A 20,022-nucleotide genomic window follows, 5' to 3' on the forward strand; every position below is an offset into this window, starting at 1 on the left:
GAACTGCGGGAAATATGTGAAAACATACTTGTGCAATCATGTTTCTGGAATGACTTGTCTATCAAATTATTTTGTTTGAGCAAATCATTCGAACAATTTCCTTTGTTCAAAAATTTAATAATTGTTTTAGGACAGTTAGAAATAGTGACAATATTTATTGTTACTTGTGTTATCTTCATGTAAATCAACCTTTCAGCTATCAATCGATGCATAATATGGACTTATTAGGGTTAAAATGTAATTACAGGCATGATTTTATTTTATTTACATTATGTATACTGAGGAAAATAACTGCAGCATTTGACAGATAAACTTGCAGCAGTTCTACGGTTAATGGACTCTTGTGTAACCACAAATTATTTTATGAATATTATATCAATATTTTATCAATATTAGGTGTTGGTGTTTGCAATTTACATTTAATGTTCTTTTCCATTTATTATAATTCAAGGCTGAAGTTGACCCAATACAATCGTCAAAACTAGTCCTGATGTAATAAATAATATCACCATATTATATACAATACTGAACAGGTGGACCTTCACATTCTAGCTGATAGTGATAATCAATACAGACCAAAATTAAATTAATCTGGCATGACTAAGTGGTAATAGCGAAAATATGTGATGTGGTAAGTGTGGTATTTCATAGTGTCCACAGGAATAGTCTCTCAAGTTTTTCTGACCTAATAAGAAAAATTTTCCTGACTCACAAAAACTGAGCAGAGTTAATTTGCCAAACTGCATGTTTTACAAAAAAAAAAAAAAAAATTCCAGCTTCCACCATTCCCATAGCCGGCCTAATTCACTCTCCACTTCTTTTTTTCAATTATTTATGGAAAAACAATTACATGGATGGGCACTTTACAAATTGTTTAAAGGTAACATGTAAACCTCACATGTACCTTTATCTTCAAGGAACAAAGTACACCTAACTTATTGATAAAGTAATTCAAATATGAAAATAAAATTATTTTACCACAGCAATCTAATACTATTTTACGTTGATTTAAAGCACTTTTGAGATCAAAAGTAATTAACTCGTGTTTCTAATGCAGGAGAAAATTCCAATTAGTCTAGGTGTATAATAAAAACAGTTTTCAAATTTGAAGACAAATCAGTCATAGGCACCATAGGTTTCTGACTTCGAAATCTTCTGAGGAAAGGTTCAACATCTGGCAAAATACTTCAAAAGGCACTTAATTTTGCTTTAAGTAGTGTATTCTTCACAGCTTCTCTAAGCATACCCACCAACTTTACAAAACCAAAAATCAGGGGATTTTAATATAACAATCAGGAGATGCAATTGGTCAAAACTGCTTACTCTACATGTCTTGCACAATACAGGAGTACTAGGGTATACATTATAACACTTATTTTCCCAAAACCAGACTGTTACTATACAAGTCTACGAGGCTAAAAAGTACACATCTCTATTCCCTCACAGGAAGTATGTGAGCGAGATGATCAGTCTTTGATAAGCCTTCCGAAAATAGTATGTACTCATGTGAATCAGCCATGCACTTAGATGCCATTACTTAGCAAATGACAGATTAATATATTGCAAAACGCCCCTGTGCGATTATGCGAAGCGCAATGCTATTTTTATCAAGTAATAAGTTAAAATTTGCCAGAATTTTTTCGAAATGGCTCTTAAAATTTCTTTGAAATTCTGCCACTAAAGTACTAAAATAGACTTGAAATCTAGCGACTAGTCTCTAGAATCGACTAGACTGATGTAAACACGAACACAGCATGCGCGAACGAGAGATTGACAACCGATATACGTGTTTCAATAAACGCTGCACATTTCTCGTATTAATAAACGTCGATATTTCATGTGAAAGCGGCCAATGAGCGAAGGACTTCCAGCCACTGGCGTACAAGCTGAAATGGCTGGATTTGAAAACAAATGTTTGATGTTCACCAAAAAACAACCTAAAATCGGGACAAATAATAGAATAATTGGGAGGCAGGAAAAACTGTCGAAAATCATGAGTCTCCCGCCTAAATAGGGAAAATTGGCAGCCATGTCTAAGGTATTGAAGGTTTTTGTTGTTTTTGTTTTTCAGTGCACTCTTTCACAGATTTGTGAATGTGATCACTATTCTAAGAGCTTGATCAACACAGCATCCATTTTCCAACCATCTTATTGCAGTGAACTTTTAAGGAAATGCGGATCTTATGTTATGTTTATATACTTAGCATATCGAGCAAGGCTAACTGCAAAAAGATTGTGCAGCGATCTGAAAAAATTAAAAAGGTCCCCGCTTGGAGATCTCAGTTTGCAAGACTCAATTCAATGTATGCAAACTGCATATGCCTATATCAAGTAGAGATACAGACTTGGGGTTTAGTACTTGCAAATGATTTTCAAGTTTTTTAATCAAACTGATGAACATTTGGCCCATTCATTGAGACTTGAAAACTATTGCCTAAAGATACGGACAGTCCACGTACAAACCCATCTAATAAGTGATCCGCAGTTGCCCTGCCAAAAATACACTGTTGCAACTTTTGAAGATTTACATCCTTAATCTTAAAGATTCACAAAACAACAACATAGAGCACATTTAAGTCATTTTGCAAAACTTCTTTAGAATAAGGGGCTAATCCATTATTTATAACATAGGAAGCCTTAGTCTTGCTCATAGTAAAGTTTTGAGCAATTTTACTCTCTGGGAACATTGTTTTGATTGCTGCGGAGGTTTCATCACAAGAGTTGAGAAACATCTTTCCAATGACAACTTGAAGAGCCCATATGGCTTCGGCCGATATAACATCTTTATTCACACTGCAAGTCTTTAGACTCCTTTGACTTGCTCCTGAGACGGCTAATTCCTTTGTAAGTGTGGGTGTAGTGCTAAGTCTTGGCTGCCTATCTTCAAGTGGAGACGGAGTACAGGTATTCTTTGCAAAGAACGACATTCTTGGCTGGGAAGACTTAGCTTTCATGTATTTTATATGAGTAGGTCCTTTAGCATGAAAAGCAACTAACTGCTTGTTTGCCCATATTACTAAGTTTGAATGATTTACAACACACAATATGCTGAAGTTGCATTATTTACCAATAGGTCCAACCAACCACTCAGTTCAGAAAAAACACTTTACTGTCTAGCCAAAGTTTATTAAATGTACATTCCTTGTAAGCCATTGTCATGAGTTTCAAGAAAGCATCCTAGAAGTGAAATAAAGAATAACATAAAAATAGTTGAAAGAAATGACACATGGGCACAACAAAAAATGTAGAATTATTATGCACTACTTGTGAAAAAATACCCCCCAAAAAATGCCACAATATCCTGCGTTACAACAGACTAGAGCCTAAAAATATCCCCTCAAATCCATCATTGGGGAAGATTTCCCTGACTTTCCAGATGTTTTGTCTTTTTCCCTGACCAATTTCTCCCCCCCCCCCCCTGAATTTCTAGAATGTGGACACTTTGTATTTTTTTACAGATTTAAAAATGACGTGAAATGGGACTTTGAATGTACAACGTGCTAAGCGAGAAAATATCACAATGAGGAACACACTAATGAGGTTTCACTTTTCAAACTCCAATAAAATACTTTTGACAGGGATATAAGGTTCAAGCTCTAAAGGTTTTCACCATCCACATCCGAACATTGCTGAGTAGAAGTCTTTTGAAGCCAACAATTTCTCCTGTTCTTCAACTGGAGTTGAAGATGATAACTTCTACTTTGCACTAAACCTTCAGAGACCAATTGTTTACACAGGTCATTACTTTAAAAGAAAAGCATTTGTTTCTTTCTGGCCGCACTTTCTAAATGTTAACCTCGTTACAAACAATGGCCTGCATCAGGTTCAGCTTAATTTTTATGTTTGTTACAGCACATGAGAACTGAAAGGTGGTTTTCCATGAAACTTGATATTTAACCCTAGCAATGACAAGATAATTTACGTTATATGCACTACCAACAGGTGCATGTACATCTGGTGTGAAAATGGGGAAACCACAGAAAACTATCTCCAGGGCTGCCAACAGTGGGGTTCGAACCCACTATCTCCTGAATACAAGTTCACAGCTGCACGCCCCTAACCGCACAGCTAACTCGCACGGTAAAGTTTCTATTCATCATAATGCCACTGTCTTTGTCTTGCTGATTTTATAATAATAATAATAATAATAATAATAATAATAATAATAATAATAATAATAATAATAATAATAATAATATTTGCTTTACGTCCCACTAACTACTTTTACAGTTTTCAGAGACGTCAAGTGTGGTTTTGGTTCGTTAAATTAAGTAGAAAAAGGAGCAGAAGAAGAAGACAATGAAGATGAATGGGAGGAGTTACGGCAAAAGTCCGATGTCGGTATGACTTTTTCCGAATACATCGCCATAGACCATGCGGAGACTACTTCAGAAGAGCGGGATCCCACCATGATCAGCTGTGATCACGTGACGCCAGAGGGAGATGCAGCTACAGCTGATGTTGAACACGACGAAGATACGGCGCAGGCGGCAACTATTCCGTCAAAGAATGATGTACTTGCTGCTCTCGCCGTGTTGGATTCAGTGATAAGTGCTAGTGATGCTGACGACGCTACAATTAAGGCTATGGCCCATATGGAGCAGTTCGTAGCTAGTGTTTATATATATATATATAAAATTGAAGCAACTTCTCATACACACTTTTTTTAAAAGGCAATAAGCCTAATGTGTGACAAAAAAGCCCTACTGGATCATTAAACATTTGTGAACTATTCAGGTACTGTACATAGTTATCTATTATTCTTTATATTTGTTTAAAATGTATGTCTGGGTTTTTAATGTTTGTTTTGTTGGTGCCATGTGTTTCCCATACATGTCTGGGTTTTTAAAGTTTGTTTTGTTGGTGTAATGTGTTTCCAATTTGCACAGCCTTGTTGGCTCCCCTGTGCAAGTGCTTTACACTGCACTTAAATCAAGTAGGTTATAACATATTTGCTTAAATTGAGTTGTGAATATATACAATAGATTTACCGTACTGCTTGTCTTTGAATCGTGTTTTATTTTTCCCGGGTGTGAGGTTACGTTTGAAAGTATACGGCGTTATCCAAGAGCATTATTTCAATAAATGCACCTTGTTAGATACATTTAGGAATTTTTTTCCCTACGGCATTTGAAAGGTTTAACTGTGAATGAAGGTTAACTCGTGCAGTAACGGGCATTGGAATATTTTGTAACGCAGCAAGAGTTGGTACTTCTGAATTACGAATCGGCGGTTAATTCGAAATCACGTAATTTGAAGTCCGATTTTTGAGTCCCAACGACTTCGAATTAACGAGGTTTTACTGTATAGACAATATCAGTAGTGTATATATACAGATGAGAAACAAAATGTGTGCTTTACAATTCAATATCAAGTTTTTCAATCCAGCGTACAGCAACTGGAGTTACCAGCAGGAAGTCCTTTTCATCAATAATTTGGGGGAAAAAAATTTATCTGAGGAGGGGATGACAATTCTGCATGAGATTCAACATTACTACTTTGTCTGGCACTTTCTCGTAGTTCAATATCGCCCCTATATATTCTCCATCTTCATTATCAAAATACAGCTCTCCACAATCACTATTTATGAGGAAACATTCAATTTAATCGTCAACAAGAGATGAATGTATACTTCAAGACGCCCTGATGGCTACACGTTAGCGGGAAAGATGTTTCACTCCAACTAAGCTGAAATAACACCAGATTGCTTTCAAAACACACAAAATGGAGTGGTATATCTGCCGTACAGAAAATCTTTGAGCATTTCCACGGAATCTCGAAGCATGACACTACATCCCATTCAATTGTGAGATTGGTGAAGTACACACTGCACCAAAACGTATATACACGGGTTAGGCGCACGAGGCACAATGTTCAATAATGTATAAATACAGGTTTGGCAATGAACGGGTAAAATACACTTTTAAATATGTTATTAAAGTATTCAGTTCTTGCCCCTCAGCAACCTGGGAATCCTACGTACGTACATCCTTCTTGGGGATATTGTTCTCGGTTTGCCTTCACCACACAAGACTAACACTTTTCTCTTCTCCCTTCCTAAAGGAGTCCATAAATTCACCCAGTACACAAAATAGCGAAAGGCTCCAGACCACAGTTAACATTAGTTTCCAAAGTCAGTTTTTCCCTCACACAGGGAATATTCGTTTATCCATATGAAGACAATGTGTAGCACTTAACACAGCATTAGAAAAGTCCTCATGCCAAAGAATACATTTATTGTTTCACTGTCTTTAGAGCAGAAACTTTCAGGAGCAGTGTGCATCGCTTCACTATATTCACGCACTTACACCTGTCAGTGTTTCCCTGTCTTTCAAAAATACCAGATGCTGATGGTTCATTTTCTTGTTGAGATGCTGTGTGTTGGTTCAAACTGATAAGGTTTCACTTTTCTGGACATGATTATTCATTCCAAGCAATATGCTGACACTGAGAAACACTCGTAGATTTACGGAAGTGGCATGCAATATCATGTCATAAGGCAACAGTGACACCACGCTGTTCCCCTATCTAAAGCTTAATATCTTCATATCTCGCAAGCTACTAGAGATATTTAAGTTCCGATTTTGGTATTCCACTCTTCTACAAGAAACCTACCTGAATAAATTAAAAACAAAACAAATGTTTTCATGAGCTTACTAGGCCTTTAAGACCTGTGGTTATAAAAGCTTCATGCCAAAGATCTAGGGCCGGTTTCAACAACACCTGTTAAATATATATTAACAAGTAGTTGGTTAATACCAAATTACAAATTTAATACCGTGTTAGGTTTCTTGCGTTTCTTCAAACTTATCCTGTAAAATGTTAACTAATCGACTGTTAACTCCCCCAACATTGAAAACTGGTGCGAATCAAGGAGGCAGTGTTATGAACATGCTGTTTTACAGTGCACTCTGATGCACTTTTGTTTAAATACAGCTGTTAAATATGGCGCATGAAGTAAATGGACTCTTAGTTCTAATGTTTCATCTTTCGAAAAGGAATTGCTAATTGAATTGGTAAATAAATATAAAGAAATAACGGAGTCCAACAAAGCTTTCGCCACAATAACGGTTAAGGCTGTCTGGCATTTGATTTATAATCCCAGGCTAAGAACAGGAAGTGTTATTTTCCAGACCCCTATCATCCTTTCCACGGAGTTCCGTGTCCTGAAATGCTCTAGATTGTAGCGGCTTTGAGGTCTTCTTCAGGATGTAAGTATGGGGATAAAAAATAATTTCTTTGCGGGTATCCACTATCACCTACCAAAATACCTTCATTAATTCTCCCCACTTCACTCTGTGCTCTGATATGGGAGTTATTAAATATTGTACAGTCATGTACAGTTCCAGGCCACCTAGCAACTACAATCCACGATTTGGAGGTTAGGATCGCTAACCACCTGAACATAACAGAAGTACCCCTTCCAATTAAGATATATTTCAGCACTATTGCCTCCAGGCGATTGGATTCTTACATGTCGTCCTTGCTCTGGCAAACTAACGAATCTGCAAATTGTCAAAAGGTTAAGACAGCTGAAAGAAGTTGCGATTACTCATGTAAATTCAATTTTTATATTTAATTATTGGTTTTATGTGTTAGGCATACAGAACGAGCTGCAGATGTGAGACTTTGTCAGAGGGTAGACAATATATAAATAACAAAATCTAGACCACAATTTCAGAACTACAGATTCCTTAGTTTGTCAGTTTCGCTAGTTTGCCAGAGTGGGGACGATGTGTCCAATCTATTGCACCTAGAACACCGGGAAAACCGCTTATTTCGTAGAAGTCTCTAATAATTTCCTGACCTTCTACTGAAGGGAATATTACATAACTCTTTACAGAAACTCGACAAATAACTCTACTAACAGTGGCTTTAGAAATTCCAGCATTGTCTCCGATCATTACGTGAAAAGAACCAGTAGCAAAAGCTCTTAATGTTGTCAGTACCTGCAACATTGGAGAAAGAGGTAAGTTTCTCTTCACTCGAATTTCGTCAACAACCTTTGCAACAACTTCCAATAGTCAACAACCTTGACAACGATTATTTCCGATAACCTGTATATTTGAAGAAATGCAGCATCCATCAGATTTTCAAAGTCATTATGTCACAAAACTCTTCTTCAATCAGGATTATTGTACAAAAGATGTAAACAGAGCAATTCCGCATCTAAAGGGAGATTCACAGCAGCCATCTTCGAACAGGTTGCTAAATGCTAATGTTAGCTATTTAACACAGGAAACTGGTGATGTTAACTTCAACAGGAAGTGTAACATATGTTAACGTTAACAACTGTTGATGAAACTCAAATTTTGTTAAATTGTATGTTCAAAGGATTTAACAGCTTATTAAGTCCTAACATGTGTTGATGAAACCGGGCCTTAATCTAGCTTGTACTTCCGCTTCCAATTAACATCTTAAAACATTAAAGTAACTGAATGAGTTAACACTGTATAACATTACTTTTAAAGGTACTCAACTTGAAATGTGTTGGAGATATTGATTTGAGGTAGTATGTGCTCCATTTTCCTTATTCTGCATGTGATATGAGAGTTGTTTCAGTTGTGGATAAATGCAGTAGGTTGTCATACCTGAATATGATAATGTAGTGGAATATACTGAGCGCCATTTAGACTGTAATTGTTATATTACAGAATATCAAAGTGATAAGTTAGAGCAAAGATATGCGGACTCAACTAAAGTAGGATGAAGTGAGAATTATGCCTGTCCATGCCAACTAAGGTCAGATTAAATATATTTTGTTCAGCTCAACATTCCATTCTCTCAACTACATTTTTACGTGGCAATATTTTGCATCGGTGTTTGAGATAGAACAAGTAAGTGACCCTGCATTTCATTTCAGTCGCAAACTAATTAAGAAATGATCGTGAGAAACACAAGGTTGATAGCATCTTCAGAAGACAATCTGTAAGATCCATGCCCAGTTAAATAATAATAATAATAATAATAATAATAATAATAATAATAATAATAATAATAATAATGGAAATTATAATATATTCAAGAGTAAAACAGACCAAAAAAATCTAAATAGGACCCCTTTATTTGGTGTGAGCTTCGGAGTACAAAGAAGTATACTGAACTCAATCCAAGAAGTTAACTCCATTGACAATAGCCTAATGACCATGAAGGTTCAGTGTGCCAATAAAAAATACACATTAATAAATGCCCCTACAAATAGACAAGAAGAACACCAAAAATGTGGACAAATTTTGGAACAAAGTTGAAAAGGTAATGTCAAAAATTCCAAAGGCTGACGTCAAAATTCTCTTCGGCGATTTCAATGCACAAATTGGCCGAGAAAAGGAACATAGGAAAACCTGCAGACTCTACCCGGCCCACAAATTTACCAACAAAAACGGTTCAAGATTCTCTGAACTATGTCAACAGTGCAACCTTAAAATCATGTCCACATCCCTCAGGGAGCATCCCAATAAACAAAAAACTTAGACGTCCTCCAATAAATCCATTGGTGAAATTAAGATTGATCATGAAGATATCTCATAACCACTACAAAAGAGTTACACGATGAACAAGTGAGAAGTGATCACCAGGGCCCACATTTTGTTGACCTAAAGATGCTAAAAAATGACCTTTAAATTATCAAATAATGTCCTAAAAACGAATAAAATATGACCTAAAAGTCTCAAGTATTTATTGTTTGAAACTATATTATATACATTTCTATATATGAACAATATTGATAATTGATATTTTCTCTAATTTTTACATAGCAATATGTCAGTTCTTTGTTTTGGAATTTTGGTTTTCCTTAGAAACAAAATGTACCGGTACAAAGATCTTCTGATACCAGGTACTCCGTAAAGAGAAATGATCTGAAAAGGAAAACAACGTTCTTATAGAGATAATCGTAATCGCCGTCGGGTGCAGATTTAACTGTAAAGCTATATATATAATGCCATATTATGTAGGTTTTAATATTTACCTCAGTCTGTGTTGCAGTAGATGACTGTGACCATCCGTAGATTCTCGAAGGTAAAAGAACATCGATTGTCTGCCAAAACGTTCTTGTACATCGAAAAGTTCCTTTCGACGTCCACAAGGGCGAGGGGTGTGTACTTGAAGTGCGCTAAATCACTTTGTGACAGCTCTTCTTCAATATCCACTACACTGAAATCTTCCCCCAGTGAGTACCCGGACGACTGAGCACAAAACCGTGTATCCTCTTTTTTATCAAGAACAGATTTTAGTTTCCGAAAAACCGACTTGCCAACTTCACGACGCACATTTTCCAAAGCTTCCTGCATAGCTCTCACCAAAGCTGTCGCCTGTTCGATTGTCACACCTCTCTCCTGAAGTCGTGTAACAGTTGACGGCAGAGAGCTCTAATTTGCCTTAATGTATGTCAACTTACTCTGCACATCGTCAGCTGAAAACATCTCTTGGGCGATTTCGATAGCCCTGGCGTCTTGGGCTTCTAGAGAGTTTATCACTCGTTTCACAGCTAAAAAGTTGTCGCTGCAGTACTCGCACGCATTGATCCACGTACCCCAACGTGTGACTACAGGCTGCGGAGGTAGTGAGATATCAAGAGCTAGTAACTTAAAGAGTTTCCTGTGCGATGGGGCCTTGATAAATACCTTTTTTACCTGCGACACAAGTCTATCAATGTCAGGAAAATTCTGCCTCACGTCTTCTGCCACTCTGTGTAAAGCATGAGTCAGACAAGTTACATGCACCATTCTTGAATAAAAAGCTTTGATAGCTTTACCAGATTTAACTATGTAAGGCGCGGCATCGGTCACAAAAAGTAAAATGTCATCGTATCTCACACCGTCAGGCCACAGCAGAACCATGGCCCTGTCAAATATTCGACATATTGTAGAATGATTGACAGATTCCAGGACTTCAGAAATTAGCAAAAATATTTCTCCGGGATTATCTATTTCCAGGGTTCCTACAATTACATTAGCTACGTAACGACCTTCAACATCAGTAGTTTCGTCTACTGAGACGAAAATCTTCTTTCCGCTTGTTCTTTTTATAGCAGAGCGGTATGTATTATTCCGGAATGGAATGACCTGTATACCGTGCTAGGAACTGCCTTAATTTAGGAATAGTTAGTTTATGAAGAGGAATATTTGCTGTGACAAAAACTTCACACAGTTCATTAAAAAAGGCTGAGGTTGTGCCTCTGCTTGATGATGCACTTTGCATAAGTAACTGTTGAATACTTTTCTTTCTGCTGATATTCTGAATACCGCGCTCATGTTTGTCATGACTGATGTGCTGTTGAACAGTGAATCTTTTTGCTGCTGCCACTTTCACTTCACACACTTAACAATAGTATTTCACCATCTGTAGAAAAGGTATCTTCCCCGAATTCAGAGACAATTTGTCTCAAATGACCTGCCTTGGATGGTTTTACCTTTGGAATTTTAACACGCACTCAAAATGGTTACAAACAACTTACATCTACAAACTGTACAACTAAAACTGACCTGAAGGAACAAGGAAATAGAGTAAACTGGCAAATATACCTCACTGCTGACATCACACTGCGAACACACCTCCCTGGTGAACAGATAAAAGCTTAGCCCTCGTCTGAAGGTCACCTAAGAATAGCTTAGCTCTCACCTCCTGTTAAGACACAAAGGTGAGGGATGTACAAAGCTACGTACTCAGCTCACAACTGAGTGCAGAAACTTTCGAAGATGAACCTTCACGTAAGCCTTCAAGTACGTCAAGATATAGGAACTGGTTGGTTGATGACGTAAAACGTGGATTCTTATTTAAAAATAACCAATAAGAAAAATAAAATAATTAAAAATGACAAAATGATGCAAAAAGCAAAAAATAACCTAAAAATCAAATACTTCAAAAAATGATGAAAAAATGACAAATATGCATTTCTGTAATCTGGGGACCATGAACAGGATTTGTATATAACTTAACAACTTCTATGACGCACCAATTAAAAGATGACATGTCATTGAAATCCGGGCCCTGGTGATCACTATCTGACAAGAGTTAAAGTAAAATTTACTCCAAGAAAATGCCACCCCAAGAAAATCCAACTACAGAAATTTGACATAAAAATTATTCCTCTCACCGATCTAAAAGAAGCATGGGAAAATCAACCAGCGAAAACATGGGAAGAATTCCACACCAAAATCATACAGAAGCCACGAGATACGGTACCCTTAAAACGGAATACAAAACACCCCTGGTGGAACTCAACATGCGACCAAGCCCTAGGGAAAAGAAAATCAGCATTTCAGTAATACAACAGTAGGAAAATTCCAGAAAACTCAACAAGAATTTTATGAGACCAGAAAACAAGTATCCAAAACCATCAGGCAAGAAAAAAAACGAAAACACCAGAAAGAACAACTGGACTCAATTGACAAAAACTTTAGGAACCACAACACAAGGGATTTCTACTGAATGTTCAAAGAAAAAATTTGACAATTCATTCCACAGAACTTATGTTTCACGAAACAAGGCGGACAATTGGCACTTACTAATAAAGAAAACTGTCAAGAACTTGCACGATACTTCTCAGAACTTCTTAATTGAACTGCACCAAATCCAGTAAGAGATTTCTTGAAGAAGCATCCAGATTCACCCACCCAGAATCACCTCCACCAAACCAGGAAGAAATTCAGAGCCACATTGAAAGACTAAAGAACAACAGAACCTCAGGAAGGGATGGGATTGTCGCAGAATTCCTTAAGAATCTTGGTCCAAATTCACTCAAAGAACATACAGATATCATATAGAAAATCTGGAAAAACGAAGAACTCCCCAAAGACTGGAAATGTGCCTTGATTCATCCACTTCACAAAAAAATGACAACTATAGGAGAATCTCCCTCCTTGAAGTCGGCTACAAAATTTTCTCTACATTCCTGTTGAAAAGATTACAAGAACAACTGAAGCATAAGACTGGTGAAGATCAAGCTGGGTTCAGCCCTCACAGATCGTACACTGAACAGATCTTCAACCTCAAAACCGATCTAAAATTCAGGGCCCTGAGAAACCTCCCAATCATCTGTACCTTCATAGATTTCAAGAAGGCTTATGATTCAACTGATCGTCAATCTCTGTTCAGCATCCTGAAAGAACACGGACTAGACTCTAAAACGCCAAACTTGACCAAACAGACCCACACTGACACGAAGTCAAGAGTGAAATTCATGGGAGAAATCTCAGACAAATTCCTGATAAAAACTGGTGTCCGGCAAGGAGATGGATTGTCACCTCTCCTCTTCAACCTCGTCCTAGATAAGGTGATGGGGAATGGGAAAAAGAACTGAAAGCGCAAAATAGCTGGAACCCAATAAACATTGGGATGCAAAAAAAAAAAAGCTTGAAATTCCACACTTAACCTTCGCACATGACCCGGCCTTTTTGCCCAGCGATGAAATCACGGCGATAAAGCAAGTTTAAACTCTCCAAGAACGTGCCGAAAAGGTCGGACTTCATATCTCCTTCCAGAAAACAGAATTTTTCTGTTCAAAACTAGATATCCACAGTCTCAATACAAAATAGGACAAATCAACAGTCCCTCACTTGAAGTACCTGGAGGAGAACCTCACCCTACCAGGCAAGAAAAAATAGCCCAAAACAACCGTGTTCAAAAACTCAGAAGAGCCTATGGGAGAACAAGAGAAATCTACAACAAAAAATGTATGTCTCGCCACGTTAAGATTAAACATTACAATTCTGTAATCAAACCTCAGCCTTCATATGCAGGGGAAACTAACACTTCACAAAAAGGGCAAACTCGAAAATATTCTACAAGAAGAGCGAAAAATTATGAGGAAAATTTTAGGGCCAACGCACACGGAAGAATGATACCGCTTCCAATCCCGAAAATCCACAGAAAAATTATCTAATATTGTGGCAGACCTCAGGAGAAGGCTAAAATTTTATGGACAGGTTAAGAGGCTTTGAGAAACCAAAATAACCTACAGAGTTCTTGAAAGAGTTGAAGAATTTCCCTTGGACACGACAAACAAAAGCGGACATGAAGAACGCACAAATTCAACCTGAAGAAATTTTGAATCAAAATATATATATTGTACAAGGAATGCCTATGGTACATATGGACTAAAAACTTTATTTCCGCATATAATTCCCTTCCGATATGTGAACAGCTGAGCGAAGGAACATTCCAGTAACTACCAGACTCCACAGCAAGCCAGGCAAGGTCAAGTGACGTCACCTGCCACTTGTAACTTGTCTCCCCTAGAGACGTTTCTCGAAGTTTTTTCTTTCGTGAACTTTCTAACGCCTTAACCGATTGCAACAGGACCAACGCTAAATTGTAGCTGACGTTATAAAAGTAAAACCCAGCAAATTTCAAGTTAATCTGTCACGTAGTTTTTTAATTATTACAATTTAAAGTTTGAAAAGAATGTGCACTCTCAGTCACATGATTCATAGCGCCACCCCTCCTGGCGGGGATATATATGCCACTATGTCAAGGCCGGCAAGCAGTGTGTGTGTGTGCGTGTGTGTGTGTGTGTGTGTGTGTGTGTGTGGGCGCGCGCGCGCGCGCGAGCGAGAGATACACAGAGGGGAGAGAGAGCAGTATGACCCTCGTACAGTCTGTCAGTGCAGTCTCGTTCGCGAAGAAAAGTACACACTGTCTCGTTTCGTGAGTCCGTAATTATGGCCATAATCGATCGCCGGTGAACTTGTAAAAGACGTTGCACCGTACTTATTCTATTGTGCTGTGACTACGATAAAATTCAGGACATTTCAGAAGACCACACTTGTGAACTTATTGAAGTGAGAAGTCAAGTATTCGATATTCACAGACTAGCGCATCACATGTGAACTTTGTTAATTTCGCATAATAGTGAACTACTACGATATCTCAAACTGTGGTGTGTGATAAACAGAAACCATCATTAACGATAACCCTAATTATTCTAGGACTCGTTTCTTTTAAAACAGTACATCCTTGAACTGTGTCTATTTACTCAGTGTTCGTGCCATATCAGGACACGGCTTTCTCCAGTAATAAACTTGGTGAATAGTAAGAACTTTTTATTAGACAATTCATACTAATATAATATAATCACGATCAGAAAATCAGCTTTATCTGTTAACGATATTGGATCAGAGACTGTGATAAAAATTATTACACGTTGCATTTTACAAGTGTTTGAACTGTGTATTTTATAGACGTTATCAGTGACTATTTTAAATAGTGTCTTATACAGCAAGGACTGTAATTATTCACTAAGCATCATAAAATTAGAATACGAGCTAAACTGTGTTTTACGACAATGAATGATAATATCTGTGATTACTAATCACGCCAATTGAACTTTCCGTGTTCAAATATCACCTCCCAGAGCAGCAGAAGTCTGGTGAAATACTTCAAGATCCAGTTACATCAGACATCATTTCATCTATGGTACCCATCGAGGGACGTCAGCGTGGTCTCTTCATGGAACATCGCTAAGTTCGAGTCCCCGTCCGCACTCCGCGGAATGTTCCAGACTCCCATTCAACATTTGTAAACAAAATCTTCTCTTCTAAGTGAGTAGTCACAAACTGACTGACTTTCTTTTCAATAATCCTGAGCAGCGATATTCTCAGTGCTACGTGTGAACAATATTTCATAACTTTTCATCATTACCAATAAATTCATATTTAGTGATAGATTACCGGGCGAGTTGGCCGAAGCGGGTAGAGTCGCGCGGCTGTGAGCTTGCATCCGGGAGATAGTAGGTTCGAATCCCACTATCGGCAGCCCTGAAAAATGGTTTTCCGTGGTTTCCCATTTTCCCACCATGCAAATGCTGGGGCTGTACCTTAATTAAGGCCACGGCCGCATCCTTCCAACTCCTAGCCCTTTCCTATCCCATCGTCGCCATAAGACCTATCTGTGTCGGTGCGACGTAAAGCTCCTAGCAGTAGATTTAGTGATAGATTTATTTTTCAAATTTAATAACTAATCCATGTTCACATTACGTAGAAGAACTTTAGGGCTTTCAAGTGTTCTATGATCCTTAATTTCAATGCTAACGAAATGAGAAACATTCATCAAGAAGTTAAATTTTTATTTCAATTTTTCAATAATAAGTGTGTGTTCATTTTTTTGGGATTTAATACTTAGAAAGACTCTAGGTTCAAGACAAATACTTAGTGGTTTTATAAAAGTTAAAAAGACTATAGGATCAGTGATATTCATTTATTTTTTCTCGAACTGACTTCAAGAAAATCTCCGTTTAAACCTTTGATTTTGATGAAAAATTTGAGTCCTATATTAATATTGCAGGGGGATGAATCTTTGAACATTATAAATAAATTGTTAACAAAAGCATAACAATCTATTATTCACCCTGCGGTTCTATCCTGCTCTGTATCGGCTCCAAAATCACCTACTACCTGAGGTCCTTCTCATGCCCCATACCCACGAACTTTTCAGGGTACAATATATATATATATATATATAAAGAAAATAGACAAGTGGGAAGTTACTCCAGAGAATGAAGTAAAAAGAGCAGGTACCAAGTGGACGGAAGAAAAGAACACGATCTTTAGTGAAAAGATGAGAGCATCCTGGATCCTCCACAAACGAAATCATAAATAAAGCTTTGTGTGTTCTGAAAGGGACCATTCATGAATAATAATAATAATAATAATAATAATAATAATAATAATAATAATAATAATAATAATAATAATAACAATAACCATAATAGTCTTTGTACAGTCATACCCCTTCCACCTGTGTATCAATCAGTAGGCGTCCACCTCCGTAGTAAACGCAATATATGCTGATAACTGAGGCCTATGTTTGATTCCTTGTTTATGTCAGATATTTAAGATTTGCAAGAGGGGTGGTATATGATTAAATAAGTTTCATGCAGCTAACCTATTCTGTAAGTGTTTCTGAAAAGAGTTTCTCCAACTCAAGGAATACAAGTGCACGAATTCACAATCTCTAGGTTGATGAAGCTTCCAATGTTTTTCTCCTTTACACACAGATTTCAGAATATTTTTTTTTAAAGTTGCAATAATTGAATTTTAAATGTTTGAATGACAAACCCATGGTAAGCCTACAAGCTGAGAAGCATTATGGTTGCTATTTGTAAATGACTAAATTATATTTTACAGATCCTTCACGGGAACCTTCAGATCCTAAGAACAGCACCAAAGGAAAACATTATACATGCATGAAGAAATATACAGGCCAGTAAAAGTATATCACAATAATAATAGAAAGGTCATCAGAAATAATGGAAAGTACAAAGGAAAGTCAGATTACACTAGCATTCTTACCTAGAAACCTCAGCAGTTTCCACTACCATTTTTAGAGCTTCTAATCTAGCTTTAAGAACCTGGAAGTTAGTATCTTTCAATCCTGGCTTCTTGTTCAAAAGACGGATTACAACTTGAGCAGGAATGTCACCTGGTTCCATCTCGTTCAATTTCTTTGAAATAAAAATTTTACAATGATTAGTACATCATAATAATTGGATTTACACACACAGTACCACTGATTAAATACAAATAACATATTCAACAGCTACTAAATTCTAGGCCAAATGATGAAATGGAAATAAAATATGCAAAGTCAAAACATAGGACAACCATGAATCTTGCTTCATTTCAAAGTTACCATTCTAATCAATCAAAACACACCTGAACAGTTTCTTAAAAAACTTAAGAAAATTTTATGAGTTGAGAATTTAAAGTAGAAAGGCAGTGAAGGGACAAATGGTAACTTTCCAGCATCATGTTCTAGTGTACCCATTACTATGTAGAATGAGGTTGGAATATTATGATGTTAAAAGCAAAACACAACTTGCAGGTCTGCATTTGGGAAGACAGCCATTGTAACTGCTGTCTTTTGCAGCCCCTATCCACACCCAACAATAATTTAATAGCAATCCTGTGCCTGTATCTCATGTTGTACAACGCCACTGTCCCTTTCTCCAGGTTGTCACTAACATTCTTAACTATTCCAAGAAATGTTTGCAGTGATCCATTTACATTCAAAGAAATACTACTACAGAATCTTCAGAATGTGCAGTGACAGATAGGAAGCTCCCTGGATTCCTGAACGTCCAGGTATTGGCAGACACAAGAACCCAACATTCAATGTAGGTGGAGTGTGTCAAACTGTGCATATGCTGCCAGAATGAGACGAGAAAATAGTCTTCTATCGTGTAAAACTTAGAAAGGTTTAATCCAGCAAAAATAAAAATAAATTTTAAAAATGGTGGGGAGGGGCTAAAAATTCTTTGCCTTCCACCATAGAAAAAGGTTTGAAATTTGGCAGTACACAACTGTAGAAGAAACTTTTTCAGCTTCATTTTTCCATATAGTACTCATTTTCTTCTGTACTGGTAAAAATGATGAGAGCGACTATTGCTTCACTATCCCACAGAATACAGTCTATGAAAACGATTCAGGAGGAACTGGTACTTAAGAGCATTTCAAGACCTGATATTCTAAATACCATTAACAAAATCCAAACTTCATACACAGAAAAGATATTTGAAACTGCTCTTTACTTTTATGTATTTATTCATTTATTGCTGGGTGCCTTCATTCAGAATATTTCTTCAAATTATAAACCGTTTCCATATAACTCTGTCTTTATCCACACAGATCATGTGTATGTGTATGTTCAGTCTTCAGCCCTGAGGCTGGTTGGATCCTCAACAGCTCTGCCATCAGCTGTCATAGATGGCCTAGGCATCACTGAAGAGGCGTACTAGGGAAATGAGGAGTGAGGTAGTTTTCCGTTGCTTTCCTCAACGAGCCAGAAGTTGCTATTACATATCAGTCTGTCGAGCCCACTGAAATGCATGCATCAACCGACCCTACGAGCAACGTTTTCACACCATTCATTTGCAGGGACTGGCTGCACAAGGAATGGCATTACTAGCATCACTCATACCTCAGTCACTTTCATATTGTCAAAGCCAAGGATAAGACCGAGACAGATCAATGAAAGTAACAAAATTGCTCTAGCCCATACCAGAAGACATAGTGCACTGAAAACACTAGGTCCTGCCAGCAAAGGTAAGTGCAATTTTCAAACTAACCCCTTTTGATTTTATGATACTTGAGTGTGTTCACACTACTAATATTTGCATTTGCACACAACTGTAGCTTTCTAAGTCATCTACTTTATGAATAACACACCGTGGTTCAAACTCTGGGAAGAAAAAAGTTCCTGCAAACCCACTTCCATTCATGAATGTAACTTGTGTGGTAATTACTTCACACAGCTGAGAGTTTCATCAATCAAAAGCTGGTCCGAATGCCTTTCAAAGGACATGCAACAACCATATTTCCAATTTTTTGCTTTCAAGGTCATACAATTGAATCCTTGACCTTCAATTACTCAAAACATGTTATCACAAAATAGTCTGAAAAAGCCAGTTCTCTTTAATCAACATATAAAATTGGTATACACTAAACATGAGCATGCTTTTATTATTATTATTATTATTATTATTATTATTATTATTATCATTATTATTATCATCATGACATCATTATTCACGTGCACTTTTTCTTTAATTCTTAATATGAGGGATTCTCAAGATATTCCTTTCACATATTGTTGACAGTCATGGAATTTGACACAAATGATGTACATTTGTACTGTACTTTTACATCACTTGCCATAACAGTGGCAACTTTATTGCTGTAATCCTTTTAAGGAAGATTTTTATAAAAGGTGTACAAAAGACCTACAAAAAGTGCAAATTTGGATGGCTCGGAGGATTAGTGGTATAAATATAGAACAGACAATGTGTGGTAATAAACTATTACGGTACTTTAAAGATTATTGCAAAAATGTTGTAATTGTGATAAACCTTCATAATATGACCAATCACAATAAGTTATAAATATTTATCAGCCAATGGCATTCATTCTCATTATGACCATTCACTGTTAATGATTAGGCAATCATACAAATTCTTGTTTCATCATTCATTAGCAAATAATTGATTACATGTAAATTTCACCTATTGCTATTTGCCAACAGACTTGA

At 37.0% G+C, this 20,022-nt stretch overlaps 1 protein-coding gene across 1 annotated transcript in view; it reads right to left on the reverse strand.

Annotated features, from left to right (window-relative positions):
• msps (msps cytoskeleton-associated protein 5) overlaps nucleotides 1–20,022 on the reverse strand; it is a 414,143-nt gene that overhangs the window by 249,967 nt on the left and 144,154 nt on the right. The window contains exon 13 of the mRNA XM_068226728.1: nucleotides 17,289–17,440. Coding sequence (XP_068082829.1) covers nucleotides 17,289–17,440 — 152 coding nt within the window. The remainder of the gene's footprint in view (nucleotides 1–17,288; nucleotides 17,441–20,022) is intronic.

This window comes from Anabrus simplex, chromosome 3 (genome assembly GCF_040414725.1).
Source record: "Anabrus simplex isolate iqAnaSimp1 chromosome 3, ASM4041472v1, whole genome shotgun sequence".
Classification (NCBI taxonomy): Eukaryota; Metazoa; Arthropoda; class Insecta; order Orthoptera; family Tettigoniidae; genus Anabrus; species Anabrus simplex.